This window comes from Polistes dominula, unplaced genomic scaffold (genome assembly GCF_049000335.1).
Source record: "Polistes dominula isolate Pdom_NZ unplaced genomic scaffold, Pdom_raw_medaka contig_82, whole genome shotgun sequence".
NCBI lineage: Eukaryota > Metazoa > Arthropoda > Insecta > Hymenoptera > Vespidae > Polistes > Polistes dominula.
Window position 1 is genome coordinate 6,784,601 of NW_028301046.1, and position 17,102 is coordinate 6,801,702.

At 31.6% G+C, this 17,102-nt stretch overlaps 4 protein-coding genes across 4 annotated transcripts; 2 read left to right on the forward strand and 2 right to left on the reverse strand.

The window, feature by feature from the left end:
• Window positions 1-136: 136 nt before the first annotated feature.
• Vps11 (vacuolar protein sorting 11) lies at window positions 137-4,852 on the forward strand. Its single transcript, XM_015324312.2, has 14 exons — window positions 137-460; window positions 564-632; window positions 725-898; window positions 962-1,158; window positions 1,241-1,499; window positions 1,573-1,727; window positions 1,817-2,050; window positions 2,134-2,434; window positions 2,503-2,691; window positions 2,776-2,898; window positions 2,973-3,486; window positions 3,562-3,859; window positions 3,932-4,257; window positions 4,332-4,852. Exons 1-14 carry the CDS (start codon window positions 446-448, stop codon window positions 4,751-4,753), a joined length of 3,276 nt encoding a protein of 1,091 aa, XP_015179798.1. The 5' UTR covers window positions 137-445; the 3' UTR covers window positions 4,754-4,852.
• Window positions 4,853-5,275: 423 nt separating this feature from the next.
• LOC107068179 (uncharacterized) lies at window positions 5,276-7,258 on the reverse strand. The gene is made up of 2 exons (XM_015324323.2): window positions 5,887-7,258; window positions 5,276-5,827 (listed from the first exon to the last, which is right to left on the reverse strand). Exons 1-2 carry the CDS (start codon window positions 7,015-7,017, stop codon window positions 5,540-5,542), a joined length of 1,419 nt encoding a protein of 472 aa, XP_015179809.1. The 5' UTR covers window positions 7,018-7,258; the 3' UTR covers window positions 5,276-5,539.
• A 91-nt stretch (window positions 7,259-7,349) lies between these two features.
• Window positions 7,350-14,827, forward strand: Sec71 (ADP ribosylation factor guanine nucleotide exchange factor Sec71). The gene is made up of 14 exons (XM_089175336.1): window positions 7,350-7,668; window positions 7,761-7,957; window positions 8,069-8,580; window positions 8,712-9,088; window positions 9,173-9,577; window positions 9,654-10,010; window positions 10,093-10,404; window positions 10,471-10,712; window positions 10,792-11,072; window positions 11,151-11,478; window positions 12,034-12,630; window positions 12,722-12,942; window positions 13,038-13,241; window positions 13,318-14,827. Exons 2-14 carry the CDS (start codon window positions 7,831-7,833, stop codon window positions 14,356-14,358), a joined length of 5,004 nt encoding a protein of 1,667 aa, XP_089031462.1. The 5' UTR covers window positions 7,350-7,668; window positions 7,761-7,830; the 3' UTR covers window positions 14,359-14,827.
• Window positions 14,826-16,385, reverse strand: LOC107068157 (histone H2A). Its single transcript, XM_015324292.2, has one exon. It carries the CDS (start codon window positions 15,586-15,588, stop codon window positions 15,214-15,216), a length of 375 nt encoding a protein of 124 aa, XP_015179778.1. The 5' UTR covers window positions 15,589-16,385; the 3' UTR covers window positions 14,826-15,213.
• Between the last annotated feature and the right edge of the window lie 717 nt (window positions 16,386-17,102).

The following is a 17,102-nucleotide window of genomic DNA, read 5'->3' on the forward strand; positions in this document are numbered from 1 at the left end:
CGCATTCCTCGTATGATAATTTAAAAAGAAAAAAGAAAATATTTTATTTATATATATATATATATATATATATATATATATATATATATATATATATATATATATATATATATATATCTACAAATCTAATAAGCCATTGATTCTGACTCATCCCAATCTCATTTGTTTGTGATTATTTCGATTGATGTTTCAACTCGTTGTCAAATGAATCATTCTAGTCAATGCTAATAAAAAAGAATCGTAGATTTGTTTGCTGGTGCGCATGTTTTTTTACATGGAAGATATGTCACAATCAGCTGATCAGATTAAAATGGAACGGTGGCAGGCATGTTAAGAACGATCGATTTTGTTGTCAGATAGCTGTCAATCGTAGATTTAAATATTTCTATCAAATTATGGATTAAATTCTGTTATATGTGCGTGATTTAAATAGTGGACGTTCGTAATGGCGTTTTTCGAGGTTAGTTTAGATATTTTAAGAAGAATTGTAAATTTTTCATTTATCAATAACCTCACTTTTACGTATGAAATACTTTATTATAAGAAAATATTTCCTTTTTTAGTGGCGCCGATTTAATTTCTTTGATCTTAAGAAAGAAGTTGATTCTGGAAAAATAACTAAAGCACTTGGGGTATGTTTAACAATCATATCAATTGTAATCATACCAAATTTTAATATATCAGAAAATATCTCCAAATTTTGATATTTTTTTATATTCTACAGGATGCACAAATTACTGCAGCAACCAGTGGCAATGGTCACTTGGTATTCGGAGATAATACTGGTAGCGTACACTTAGTTAATAGGACTTACGATGTTAATACTTTTCGTGCATATGAGATTACGTTAACCTTAGCACAGCAAGTTCAACATTCCACTTTTCTCTTCACTATTGGGGTTAGTAGTGTTTTTATTAAAAATATTCATTAATTCTTTTTAATTTGTTACTTCCTTTGATAGGAAGATGAACCTGGTTGTAATCCTACTATCAAAGTATGGAATTTAGCAAAGCCTGATAAACAAGGAAATCCAATCTGCGTTAGGATCAGTAGAGCTATTCCCAGTTACAGAGCAGTCCCGGTGACCACTTTACATGTACATACTAGTCTTTCTTTAATGGCTGTTGGTTTTGGAGATGGTTCGATAATGTTGTATAGGTAAAAGAAAAAATCATTTATTTTATGTAGTTTATATAACATTTGTTTGTAATGTGAAAATATTAAAAATTTAAATTTCTAGAGGTAACCTGACAAGAGAAAGAAAGAATAAGATCAAAGTTTTAAAAGATACTAACATTTCCATAACCGGTTTGGCCATAAGATCTACAGACAAGCAAATTTACATGTTTGTTGCAACAAATAATAATGTATTTATGTATAATATTACTTTAAAAGATAAAGAATACAAATCTGATTTGGACAGCATGGGCTGTGCAAAGAAATGCAGCGTTCTAGCTGAATCAATACAAGATAGTCATTTCATGATTGGACGTAACGATGTACGGTTTGCTAAACTTTCATTCTTTCTATGTATTTTAGTAAAAAACTAAATTAATTTAGAATTATGTATAGGCAATATACTGCTATACGCCTGATGGCAGAGGGCCATGCTACGCGGTTGAAGGGCAAAAGATAATGTTAGAATGGTTTAGAAGTTACTTAGTAATAGTAGCAAAAGAGGCAGCTAATGTTCTGAGAACAACTACGACTATATCAGCGAAGCCAAAGTATTTAGAATTTCAATATGATAGACTTCTATACAACACGTAACATTATATGAATATAATAAATTAATACTATTATACTCTTATTACAGTACTATTGAACCAATACCACCTGGTGTGGATAAACACTTGATTACGGTTCTCGACATTCAAAATAAATTTATTGTCTTTTCGGCATCTATGATATCAGTACAAGCTGTTCTATCAGAATGGGGTGGTTTTTTTATTCTTAGTGGAGATAGCAAATTGTATCATCTGGATGAAAAAGATTTGCAATCAAAGTTAGCATTACTTTTTAAAAAGAATCTATACGATGTTTCTATTAGGTAATATATTATTTATTATTATTATAATTCATAATTCAGGAAATTCTGTTTAATTGATTAGGAACATTTATACGTTTTTCTAGGATAGCAAAAAGTCAACAATATGATACGGAAGGTCTCGTAGATATATTTCGACAATACGGAGATCATTTATATTCGAAAAGTGATCACAATGGTGCTATAGAACAATATATTAAAACTATTGGAAAACTTGAACCATCTTATGTAATACGGAAATTCTTAGATTCGCAACACATAGATAACTTAAAAACTTATTTACAAGCGTTACATAAACATGGTCAAGCAACAGAAGATCATACTACATTGTTATTAAATTGCTATACAAAGCTAAATCACACGGATAAATTAAAAGAGTTTATTATGGTAAATAATATAACATAAGAATGTGAAAAAAATGTATTCGTGATTTATCACATTTTTATTAATTTTAGACGAAAGATCGAGGAGTTGATTTTGATGTTGAAATTGCAATTAAAGTTTGTCGTCAAGCGTCACCCGAGGATGCTTTATTGCTCGCACAAAAACATAATAAACATGAATGGTATTTACGAATTCAGATAGAAGATAAACGTGAATATAAAAAGGCATTGGAATATATAGAAACGTTAGAATTCGAAGAAGTATGAATTCTTTAACAATTATTTACTTTAATTTGATATACGTCATTGTAAGTATAGTGTAATAGAATGTTTAAATTTTTATAGGCAGAATCGAATATGAAAAAGTATGGAAATATACTCATAGAAAATGTACCAAATGAATCTACACAATTTTTAAAAGCTTTATGCACTAATTATAGACCTTCTAACAAACCACTCGTAGATCAGGTATTATCTATCGTACACTCGATGATCGTTTATAAATAAAAAATCATAATATATTATATTTTTTGTTCTTATAGAGCACATTGGACGGTAGTACGGACCATCATATCGACAAAGCAAATCCAGAAGATTTCATATATTTGTTCTTAAATAATTCAGCGCGTTTGGTTGAATTTTTAGAACATTTGATCAAATCTGAAAGCAAGTGGAGCACACTCGTATACAATACTTTAATAGAACATTATTTACATCTTTGGTCAGCCCAGGATAATCATGTAACAAAAATGCAATACGAACAAAAAATCCTTCGATTATTACAAAGTTCGGAAGCATCTTACGACAAAGATCAAATTTTGATTTTGTGCCATCAACATGATTTCCGTCGCGGATTATTATTTATTTATGAGGAAAATAAGTTGTATCAAGAAATATTAAGATTCCATTTGCAAAAAGGTGATAGTGAACAGGTATTGGCTACGTGTAAAAGATTTGGTCATCAAGATCCAAACTTATGGATTCAAGCGCTATGGAGTGTAGCTAAGAATAAAAATGTTTCTGCTAAACTTTTAGCTGATATTTTATCATATATAGGTAAAAATAAATTACATTAAAAAATATTATATCATATAATTAAAATAATGTTCATCGAGTTCATTAAATTTTTAGCACAAGAAAAGCTTTTATCACCCTTAATGGTAATCGATGCGATATCTACATCCCTATCTTGTACTCTTGGTGATGTACGAAATTATTTAAATAGCGTGTTACGATCAGAAAATGAACAAACACAGGCTGACGCCGAATTAGCAGAAAAATATCGTTTAGACACTTCTAATTTACGAAAACAAATAGAAACAATTAAAAGTAATACTATAATTTTTCAAGGTTCACGTTGTAGTGCTTGTCATCATCAATTAGAATTACCATCTGTACATTTCATGTGTCAACATTCATATCATCAGCAGTGAGTAAATAATATTACAAACGTTTTCAATTGTTTAGAAATAATTAAACTTTTATTTTTTCTTGCTATCAGTTGCTTTCAGAGTTTTTCCGAAAACGAAAATGAGTGTCCAGCTTGTTTACCAAATAATAAAAAATTATTGGATATTATAAGAGCGCAAGAGCAATCGAGAGATTTACACGAAACGTTTCACAGTTTATTGGATCGCGCAGAAGATCCATTTTCTTTGGTAGCCGACTACTTCGGTAGAGGTGTTTTCAAAAAATTAATGGTAATCACGGATACAGATAAATCATTGTCCCCTACGCCAGTACAAACCGAAGAGCAAAAATTAGTCTACCGACCTAATACAGAAGCAAAGATTAAACTAACAGAAAAGAAAAACACCAATGCGTCAGGTTAATTCATTATTACTATTTAGTAGAATAATTTTTCAAAATTTTCACTTGTTTAATATATTTGTATATTTCAGCTAAACCAGATTCTCGTTACTCAAGTCAAGACGGCTATTCGAATATTTCTAACTTGATTGGAGATGAACACATACGTTCATTTACGAAACCAGATGTTTATTCTTCTTCATTGGAAGTAAATATATCAGGGACGGGAAGCGGTATATCAACTCCTCGAGGAAATTCAAGAAAAGCTTCGCCTGTGCCCATAAGAGAAGCACGTATATTAAATAATATAACACCAAAATCATCTCCAATTCAGAAATTTTTCGTAGTACCGAAACCATCTACTGTACCAGTAAATCCTTTTAAAGTAGATGATTACGATGAATCGAAAAATCCATTTTCTGAGGATAAAGATGATGATGACAAAAATCCTTTTAAGGATGACGACGACGAAGATAATGATTACGACAAAAATTTAAATCCATTTGGCAGATAAATTATTTCCTTCCTTAATGAAACTGAAATGGAAGCAGTAAGTTGTAAGGGAAATAAAAATGTTCGTGCATAATACACTAATGCGTGTGGTGAAAGATTATCTGAAAATGATTTATTAAATGACCACACATAAAAAAAGCATATTTGCTCGTCCAAATATTAATTAATTACATTCAGTATTACTGAATGTAAGGCAATTTTTAGTCATAATTTTAATTTTAATATTTAAATACCAGTAAAAAATATTTAAACATTCATATTCGCATTTCATTTGAAAATATCACATTTAAAATGAATACAATGATCAATTATCGTTCATGAATTATGCTTATGTGTATTAATATTATTTCACTGTATATATATTGAAATATAAACTTTTTTACTCTAATATACATTTATAAATACACACAAACACACATACATACATACATACATACATACATACATACATACATACATACATACATACATACATACATACATACATACATACATACATACATACATACATACAAAGATACACAAATAACATTTAACATTATATACGATATTTATGTATATGGCTTAGAAAATAATAATTATTAAAATATATATATTTTATTTAGGAAAATATCTGTAGCCAATAGGTGCTACTTAATCTAAATGTCAAAGTAAAAAATATATAAATTATAATACTATTGCATATACAATAATAATCGCATATTTAAATACTATAATTACTCTGCCGAAAAAAAAGTAAGGATCGGATTATTCTTGATATGTGCATTTTTAAATTTGATTCCCATGATTAATTATCCATGCTATCTTTCCACTCGCATATTTTATTGCTAATCCGAAAAGCATTCCAATTTTCTGTAAGGTCAGAATGTCTTGATTTCACAAACATTGGAGTATAATATTCATCAACGGATTCTGGGATAAAAAAATCAGATAGTTTTGGTACAAGATCTCTTTGTCTTGGTTGTGGGTCTCTACTACGCATTATCTTACTCGGAAATTGTTTTTCGTCTATAGACAAATCGACTAAATTTTTATAAATAACTTCATTTACAGGAAAATCTAATGCACTTGAAATCTGTAAAACAAATAATTAATGTTTATTTATGTTAATAATTAATGTTTACAATAATTTACCTTTCCGTTAATTAGATCTTTGTACGTTGCAGGTAAATGTTCGATATCTGTTACTATTTTCTCTTTTTTAACTTCATCCAACTTATTAATGGTACACATAATCGAATTATACTGCGGATATGATAATTTTTCACTAGGAGTAACATTTGATCTTACATTCGTACTTTTATTTAATTGACGTACGTTGAAATCGATGTGCTTTTGCTTTGATATACTTGGTTCTATGTATGCTTTCGCATTAGATACTACGACATCTCGTAGGATAGATTTTTTAACAGGGGAACTTTTATTTTTAACCAAATTTTTATTATACTTGTAACATGGCATAACATTAATTGTACTAGATTTTGTACTCAAATTCTTTTGCGTATTTTTAGTAGAAATATCAGAAGTTTTTTTAATTTGTTTGTCAATACCTAAAGCATGTTTATTTACACTTCTTGTATAATGTTTTGTAACATCTGACTTTTGAGTATCGACTTTGGTAGAATCTGCTTTCTTTTTTATTTGAGTTGTCATTTTGGAATGTAAAGGTTTTATGATTGCTGTGTCTTTTCTTAATTGTGATGATCTTTTTGTACTTAAATTTTTATTTTCTTTTCCTTTATCAAAGCTAATCTTTGTCGATCGGTCAGAAATATTTATTTTCGTAGTATTTTTAGATTTAAGAACTTTACATCGATCGCTTTGATTTGTAACCTCAGGATACGTCGAACAAGGTATATCAGAAACATCTTCTTGTGAAAATCTTTCACAAATTACAGATGTCTTTTCTACATTATTAGCTTCTAGATTTATAGTTGAAAATTCTTTGTTATCTGTCTTACGAATTGATTGACCTTGTAAGAAATTATCATCTTCTTTTTGATGTGAAGTATGTATACCGCTGTGTGAAATTATTGATTCTTTCTTCTCTGCATCATTGTTAGAACATGTACTCATAGCAATTATATTATCAAATTTATTATGTAAACCTTTAAGTTTAACAGGTGTCTTGATGAGTCTATCATCTATGATTTTGGGTAAATGTTTATTCTTCTTATCTGCCAATTTTTTAGAATTTTCTTTAACGTTAATAGTCTGACTGAATCTAACTTTAGGCTTCGCAAACAATTTACTATCTTCAGACATTGTAATTCATAATAATGAATATACCGTAAAAATTAAGTAAAATTATTTTCAAAAGATGAATGAGAGTATCGAGCAATTTTCATTCAAAAATTAATTACAATGATTTAAATTGTTTTCAATGACAATGTCAAAACAAAAATTACAAAAATTTAAACAAAAATCCACAAAAGATAAAAATACCAACATCACTGTCTAATATTACACGATACGAAATTTTTAAGTACTTTTCTACCGCGTTATTAATTTTTTATATACTAAATTGTTTTCTTATCTGACCGTCAGATAGCGCTCGTAGAGCCGCATGGGGGGGGGGGTTACCTTCCATCATTTTCCTTCAGCGCTTCGAAATTTGACGTCATTAAGATTCAATATCACGAAAATCAACACAAATAATTTGAATTGGTTGAACAGTACTTTTGAATAATGCAATGCCGCTTACAAAAGTGAAAGTTTTAACTTTGGAATGTAGTTTAGTTAGATATAACGTATTACTACAGCGTCAAGGAAAAAAAGTTTAATGTGGTTGTCAATTTGTCGGCGCTGCAGGTCGTCTGTCAGAATTTTACGTCGTTTTCCCTTTCGCCGCTCGATGTAAGCAGGTGTATTTTAACGGGTTGATTTAAGGTCGATACAGTGATATGTATTTCGAGGGTAGGCATTTCCTTATGACATGTATATACAAGAAGGAAAATGCAAATATTTGTGAATTTTCGTCATATTAACCTCCCAAGTTATACGCACAGAGTACGGTTTAATGTTGATCCAGTAAAGGCTAAGTGTTAATTCGCTTATTAACCACGTGAGGGGTTGGTGATGATGCAAAATAACTCAAAAACAAGAGAAATGTTTATCGTCAGAGCTTTGGAAAAAATCTTAGCTGACAAAGACGTCAAACGTTCCCATCTATCTCAGCTAAAGAGATCCTGCGAGTCGGCACTTGGTAATTTTATTTCTTTGTTCATAACATTTTTTGTTACATCTATGATTATATAAACAAATTAATTTTAAATTTGATTTATTTTTTATCATTTTCATCTAATTAATATCTCAGAGGATCTGCGCAATGAGATCAAAGATGTGCCCGTTGCACAAGGCGAAGAAACAACTTCAAACGCTCTCCCGCAGCCAAAAAGCGATTCCAATGTTATCTCAGCAGAGAAGTATTTTTTGCCCTTTGAATTGGCTTGCCAAAGTAAATCTCCAAGAATTGTTGTCACCGCGTTGGACTGTCTTCAGAAATTAATTGCATATGGTCATTTAACTGGAAATGTACCAGATTCTACAGAACCAAATAAGTTGTTGATCGTTCGTATAGTCGAGACAATATGTAGCTGTTTTATGGGTCCTCAAACTGATGAAGGCGTACAACTACAAATTATCAAGGCTCTTTTGACTGTCATGACCAGCCAACATGTTGAAGTACACGAAGGAACTGTTCTTCTTACCATACGTACTGTTTATAATGTTTACTTGGCATCGAGAAATTTAGTTAATCAAACAACAGCCCGAGCCACCCTGACACAGATGATAAATGTAATATTCGCTCGTATGGAAACTCAGGCGGTAAAGATTTCATTTATATCTATCGATAAATATTCTTATTTTCATAAAATATAGCTAATTTGATAAATAATATCATTAAATTATTAAATTTAAAATTAAAATAAAATCATTTAAATGGTTTTATATTTCAGGAAGAAGAGAACGTTAGAACAGAGTCAGAACAACAACAAGATACTTCTACTTCAAATGGCGACACAGAAACAGAAATTGTAAATAATGATGAAGCTCTAACTGAAAATGTCTGCGAATCGCATGTTATAGTTAAGAGCATCTTAGACGATGTTATTAATTCAGTCGTACCAGAAGATGCCGCGAATGTGGCAACTTCTGAAGAAGCCAGTTTAGATCAAGTGCCTGCTGAAGATAATACGGATGAAGCAGTTGCGGAGAGTGACAATATGGTTACAGCTAAATTTACTCATGTGTTACAGAAGGATGCATTTTTAGTGTTCAGGGCACTCTGCAAACTGTCGATGAAACCTCTCCCAGATGGTACCCCAGATCCAAAGTATAAACATAATTTATATATTTATTATATTCTTAAAAATATTTTCATAGAGCAATTAATAATTGTTATTTAATTATTTTTTAGGTCGCATGAATTAAGATCGAAAATTCTATCATTACAGTTGCTTTTAGGAATATTACAAAATGCTGGTCCAGTACTTCGTTCGAATGAGATGTTTGTAATTGCTATAAAACAATATCTGTGCGTCGCCTTGTCTAAAAATGGGGTTTCTTCTGTTCCTGAAGTATTCGAACTATCATTAGCTTTGTTTTTGGCACTCTTAGCTCGCTTTAAAGTGCACTTAAAGATGCAAATAGAAGTGTTTTTCAAGGAAATATTTATGAACATTCTTGAAACGTCTAGCAGTTCCTTTGAACATAAATGGATGGTTATCCATGCTTTGACTCGTATCTGTGCGGATGCGCAAAGTGTCGTTGATATATACGTAAACTATGATTGTGATCTTTCTGCAGCTAATTTATTTGAAAGGTAATTACTCATTTTATTCGTACGTAGTACTGTCAAAATATTATGGTAAAAATAATTTTTAATTTATCATTCATAGATTGGTAAACGATTTGTCCAAAATTGCGCAAGGACGTCAAGCTTTAGAGTTAGGTGCATCTCCGAATCAAGAAAAGTCGATGCGTATTCGTGGTCTCGAATGTTTGGTCTCAATTTTGAAATGTATGGTCGAATGGAGCAGAGATTTATATGTAAATCCAAGCGTACCTGCGGATCAACAATTGCCTAGTGAACCTCCCGATCCTCCCCTCGAACCACCTCTCCCTCGTTATGGAAGTGCCGGTAGTTTATCCTCTGCAAACTCTAGTCTCGTAGGAAATAAGGAAATACCAGATTCACCGGAACAATATGAAGTACAGAAACAACAAAAGGAAGTCTGGGAAGCTGGTATTGATATGTAAGTAAAATAATTTATATTAACACTGCTGAAAAAAAACAATAATTAATTAATTTAATAATATCGTGTAATTAACATTTAGTTTTAATCGGAAACCAAGTAAAGGAGTGCAATATTTACAAGAACATGGTCTTCTTGGTACATCCCCTGAAGATGTTGCAAGATGGCTTCATATAGATGAGCGATTGGATAAAACAGCGATTGGTGATTTTCTGGGTGATCATAATCATAATCAAGTAATGTATAATTATATAGATCAAATGAATTTTGCGGATCGCGACTTGGTCACAGCTCTCAGGTATTTCCTAGAGGGTTTTAGACTACCTGGCGAAGCACAAAAGATCGATCGTTTGATGGAAAAGTTCGCCAGTAGATATTGCGAATGTAATCCAAAGTAAGTAATAAATAAATAGCTTTTAATTTTCTATAATATATTAATGAACATTTTTTTATGTTTTAGCAACGGATTGTTTACAAGCGCAGATACCGCATATATATTAGGCTTTTCTATAATTATGCTTACGACTGATCTCCATTCTCCGCAAGTCAAAAATAAAATGACGAAAGAGCAGTATATCAAATTAAATCGTCGCATTAGTGATAACGAAGATCTGCCAGAAGAATATTTATCAAAAATTTATGATGAAATAGCTGGTAACGAAATCAAAATGAAATCAAATCCTAATCGTCCAGGGAAACAAGGTAAAAAATAATATCAATTTACATAAACATATTATATATACACAAATTAAATATCTAATAAATAATTTCATTTGACCAGTAATTTCAAGTGAAAAAAAACGTAGACTCCTATGGAATATGGAAATGGAAGTAATTTCAACTGCGGCAAAAAATTTAATGGAATCTGTTAGTCATGTTCAAGCACCATTTACAACAGCTAAACATTTAGAACACGTACGTCCTATGTTTAAAATGGCCTGGACACCCTTCTTAGCAGCTTTTAGCGTTGGATTACAAGATTGTGATGATCCTGAAATAGCATCCTTATGTTTGGATGGCATTAGATGTGCCATTCGTATAGCTTGTATTTTCCACATGACAGTAAGTACTCGTGCAGACATATTTTAAAAATATTAAATACTGATGTAGAAATACTAAATTATTTATTGTTCAATTTAGTTGGAACGTGACGCCTACGTTCAAGCTTTGGCTAGATTTACGCTTTTAACGGCCAATTCACCGATTACGGAAATGAAAGCAAAGAACATCGACACGATAAAGACATTGATCACCGTTGCTCACACCGATGGAAATTATCTTGGTAGTTCGTGGTTAGATGTTGTCAAATGTATCTCACAATTAGAATTAGCTCAACTTATTGGAACAGGAGTAAGACCGCAACTTTTGGGACCTCCATCGAAGCCTCATTTTCCATCTCCTCTGTTTACTAATTTGGCACACAATAACTCGTATCAAAATAACGGCCTTAATTTAAGTTCTTTAGATCGTAAGTATTCATTTTTTTTTTCAAAAAGGGTTAATACGTTGAATGCCACGTGAATTCTTACAGAAATCTCCGTCAGGCCACACGCGCTACTTAAAAGCACTGATATTGCGAAAATACGAAGCGCACTACTAACAGATTAATATTTACTCGATGCAAACATGTAAATATATTAGAATTTTTTTTTTATTTCAGGACAACAGTTTTTATGTTTATCGTATTTCAATAAGATCCGTAAAAAAATGAATGATATAATCCTGTAATAAATAAATTTTTAGTAATTGCATAAAAAATTTCACATTTTTTAGTTTTATATCATATTTTATACTGTCAGGCACCGGTGCCTGACGCGTCTTGAAAAAAAAGTTTTTCGTCAGGCAGTCGTACTTAACAATAATATTCTCCATATAAGCCGTGTCGGTGTCTGACGTTCAACTATTTTTATAATACAAAGTAACGCGCGTGGCCTGACGGGGATTTTCGTAAGAATTCACGTGCCGTTCAACGTGTTACCCAATAATTAAAACTTTATATAAAAACCATTTGCTCTCTTTACAGCAAGCGTGAAGGAATCCATAGGTGAAACAAGTTCTCAAAGTGTAGTTGTGGCTGTCGACAGAATATTCACTGGTTCTACTAGACTGGACGGAGATGCCATAGTTGCATTTGTAAAAGCACTTTGTCAAGTATCTTTAGAAGAATTATCACATCCTACACAACCCCGAATGTTCTCGTTGACGAAAATAGTTGAAATTTCTTATTATAACATGGGTCGTATAAGACTTCAATGGTCAAGAATATGGCAAGTTCTTGGCGACCACTTTGACAGAGTTGGTTGCAGTCCTCGACAAGAAATAGCATTTTTTGCGGTGGATTCTCTCAGGCAGTTGGCTACGAAGTTTATAGAGAAAGGCGAATTTGCTAATTTTAGATTCCAAAAGGATTTTCTTAGGCCATTCGAACATATTATGAAGAAGAATAGATCTCCAATTATCAGAGATATGGTCGTTCGATGCGTAGCACAAATCGTTCATTCTCAAGCTCCAAATATTAGATCTGGATGGAAAAATATATTTAGCGTTTTTCATCACGCAGCAAGTGATCGTGATGAGTCTGTAGTCGAATTAGCCTTCTCCATGACAGGGAAGATAATAAGTAAGTACTATTTATAATAATTCATTGTATTGATTACCAGAACATTATTGTCTTATTTTCTAACATAAATTGTATTTTTGTTGTTTCTTAGATGAGCTCTACGCCGAAGATTTTAGTATTATGGTTGACTCCTTCCAAGATGCCGTAAAGTGCCTAAGTGAATTTGCGTGCAATGCTTCGTTTCCAGATACTAGCATGGAAGCAATTAGACTCATGAGATCTTGCGCATCTTATATCGTTGCTAATCCTAATCTATTTGCCGAGGGTATGATGGATGATAGTGGAATAGTTTCAGAAGAAGACAGAGCATGGGTATATAAAAAAACAAATATATTTTAATTAAAACAAAAAAAATATATATAAAATTGATTTAAATATAAAATTTGTTGTAATGATAATCTATTTAGGTGAGAGGATGGTTCCCGTTACTTTTCGAACTATCATGTGTTGTAAGTAGATGTAAATTGGATGTGAGAACACGGGCATTAACTGTTTTATTTGATGTTGTCAAAACTCATGGAGCATCATTTAAACCACACTGGTGGAAAGATCTATTTCAAGTGCTCTTTCGGATATTCGATAATATGAAACTTCCAGAACAGCATACAGAGGTTTGTACGATAACGTCAATTATAATTATGAATTTCAACTTATTCGAATTTTATAAAAATAAAATTAATCTTACAGAAGGCTGAATGGATGACAACGACATGTAATCACGCTCTTTATGCTATTGTTGATGTATTCTCTCAATTTTATGACACGCTAGGTCCACTTTTATTGGGTCAATTGTATTCTCAATTACTATGGTGCGTTCAACAGGATAACGAACAGCTCGCTAGGTCAGGTACTAATTGTTTAGAAAATTTAGTTATTAGTAATGGAATTAAATTTGACGAGGAGACATGGGATAATACGTGTCGTTGCATACTCGATATATTTGAAAGTACATTACCAACAGCTTTAATTACTTGGAAACCACCATCACCGAATAACGAAAATGCAAAGTACAAGTTATTTTCAGCTTTATTAATTAAATGTGTGGTACAATTGGAATTGATTCAAACTATAGATAACGTAGTATTTTATCCAGCAACATCGAGAAAAGAAGATCAAGAGAATCTTGCTTTAGCGCAAGCCGACATGCTCAATGGAAAACCTTCTGAATTAGGAGTTCAAGGTGGAGGAGATCAACAGAAGGAAGAGCAAGGAATGTATTGTTCGTTAACGACTAAACATCTTTTACAATTGGTTGGATGTTTATTAAAGTCACATCGTTTTGCTAAAACTTTCAATTCCAATGACGAGCAACGCCAACTTTGGAAATCTGGTTTTTATTGCAGTATGAAATCCGAAACTGGTCTATTGAATCAAGAAATACAATCTCTGGCGTGTGCTCTTCGTATTCTTTTTAAAATGTATAGCGACGAGGCTCATAGAAACGATTGGGCTACAGTAGAAACGCTTCTAGTCGAAGTAGCTTGTGAGGCATTAGAATATTTCCTTGCTCTTTCTAACGAGATGCACATTGATGCGTGGACACCTATACTTCTTTTACTTTTAACAAGGATTCTTAAAATGAGTGATAGTCGATTTGCCGTACACGCATCTAGTTGTTATCCTCTGCTTTGCGAAGTCATGTGTTTTGATCTTAAACCAGAATTGCGTTCGGTTCTTCGTAGGTTTTTCTTAAGGATCGGACCGGTATTTAGAATTACGCAACAGTAGCATTGTAATGTAATTTATTTCTTGTAAATCGTACTCACTCTCTCTCTTTTTTTTCTTTCATGATGTACTTTATATATAAAAAAAGAAAAAAAAAGAAAAAAATCGGGAAAAGAAAAAAACAACCATGTATTATTTTACATTACGCGTATACATATATACATATTATACATAGTCATTGAGTAGCCATATAAGTATTTACTATGAACAGTTATGAAATAGTAAAGAGTAGTAGTTTATCATTTTCAAAGTAATACTTACAAATTGAGTATGATTATAATAAGTAGTAAAAAAAAACACATGCAGATTATACATAAATAAAAAATGTCTACAATTTGTGTATCATATTCTCGGGAAGCATATATATATATATATATATATATATATATATATATATATGTATATTTATGCTTATAATTATTTATGTCGACTTGGTCACTCCATCTTATTCAAATAAATTAGATAGAAAGTATGTTTTATTTCAGTACATTTAATGAAATTTCCAACGTGCCATAACACATTATTTCTTTATTCTTAATAAGGTTAAGTTGAGACAATGCGTCACATTGATCTTGAATAAATACAATATATTTGTGTAAACATTTCGGATTTAAGGTACTCAATGCTATTAAGATTTGGTCCCATGGAATGTTTTTCTTTTAAAAATTTCTAAAATATTTTGTCGTTGATATGACATTGATTTTTTAATTTTGTTAACCTTTGACCAGAAAGTACCACCAAAAGTATAGTTTGTGAACAAATACAAATATTTTCTTCGTAGACACATATACTTGTAAGGCTAATACTATCTGATGTTTTTTTTTTTTTTTTCAAATTCTTATTCAGTTATCATATTAATTATGCTTTCTTCTCAGTCTTCTTGGGTAATAAAACAGCTTGAATGTTTGGTAAAACTCCGCCTTGAGCGATAGTAACACCAGACAACAATTTGTTCAATTCTTCGTCGTTGCGAATGGCCAATTGCAAATGTCTTGGAATAATTCGCGTCTTTTTGTTATCGCGTGCAGCATTGCCAGCCAATTCCAAAACCTCAGCAGCAAGATACTCCATTACTGCAGCTAAGTAAACTGGTGCTCCGGCACCAACGCGTTCAGCGTAATTACCTTTTCTCAACAAACGATGAATACGACCAACTGGAAATTGTAATCCAGCTCTGTTCGAACGAGATTTTGCCTTACCCTTCACTTTACCGCCTTTACCACGTCCTGACATTTTTTAAAATTCAAGCTCTAAGTTTACTAGAAAATTAAATAAGCTTCTACGTTGGCAACTAGTAGAATAACAAAAATGATGGAAAAATTAAGGTATTTATGTATTCCCCTCTCCCCTACTCTTTAAGCACGAATAGCACCACGCCAAACGATGCTACGTTTTGATTGGTCTGTTTCAATACTTCCTACATATATCAAAAAGACGCATAAAAAAATGTTCTGTTTGTTTCGTTTGAGTCATTTTAAATAGTCTAATATTTGTCTTTTACAAAGAAAAGAATATATTTTTCTACTATGGCACTAAGAGAAAGTGGCGGCAAAGTTGGTGTTAAAATGATAATAAAGACCAGTAAAGCTCAGAAGAATACAGTAGGTAAAGCCGATAATAAGAAAAAGAAGAGAAAAGAAAGTTAAGCTCTATATATTTACAAAGTATCAAAACAAATACACCCGGACATCGGAATCTCGAGTAAAGCTATGGGAATTATGAACAGTTTCGTTAATGATATCTTCGGACATTTTGCTGCCGAATCCACGACATTGGCTCAATATACCGAACGTTCAACTATTACATCTCGTGAAGTACTATCTGCTGTAAGATTAATATTTCCTGGTGATCTCTCCAAACACGCTGTTAGCGCGAAGGGACTAAAGCTCTTGCTAAATACATGAATAGCAAATTAAACTGATTCAATATTCCAAGTAATTAAGATTTAATTATACTTAAATATATGTATATATTTAATTATCTACATGTTGTATCAATTTAGTATTACTGTGTAACTAATTGCATATAAATTGTTTTACTTACATTAGTCTTTTTTCATTATTTTAATAAATAATTATAAGATTAATGAAATATTTTCTAAATGGTGCAACATTGTAAGAAAATATCTAAAAATCATTATTATCAACATCGATCAGTAAGAATATTACTAGTTTTGTATTATATTAACCCTTTTATATTACTAGCGATATATGGGTCATCCATGAAAAGGGTCCTACCGATTCATATAGGGGTCGTACCATGTGACGATACAAACGAATTTATATACAACGATACTCGCGCCAAACCACGTTGTAACTAAAGGATTAATATAGTATTATGATCAAGTTTTAAGTTACCGACTGAGTCATTGCTCAAAATTATACATTATAGATCAAAGATAGAGAAATTGTTGTTACTAGTAATGAATTAGTTTTCCGTTATATGTAATCAAATATTTCAAAAATAATATCGTTTATTTTTGTATCTCTCTAAAAATAGTACAGGGATTTTTTTCTATATATTTTCGTAACTAATTAACTAGAAGGAAAAATAGTCTTTCGAAATCCATTCCATTTCTGTTTTCTGTTTTCGATAATACTACAAGTATGATCACGCGTGTGCATGCTTCTTTCACATGTGTACTCATACATATATCTACTAGGAAGACTTTCGCCGTCACAGAAAGACGTGAGTCGTCGCGATGTTACAAACCAGCTGCGTCTCAGCTGTTTTCTATCTTTTCTCTT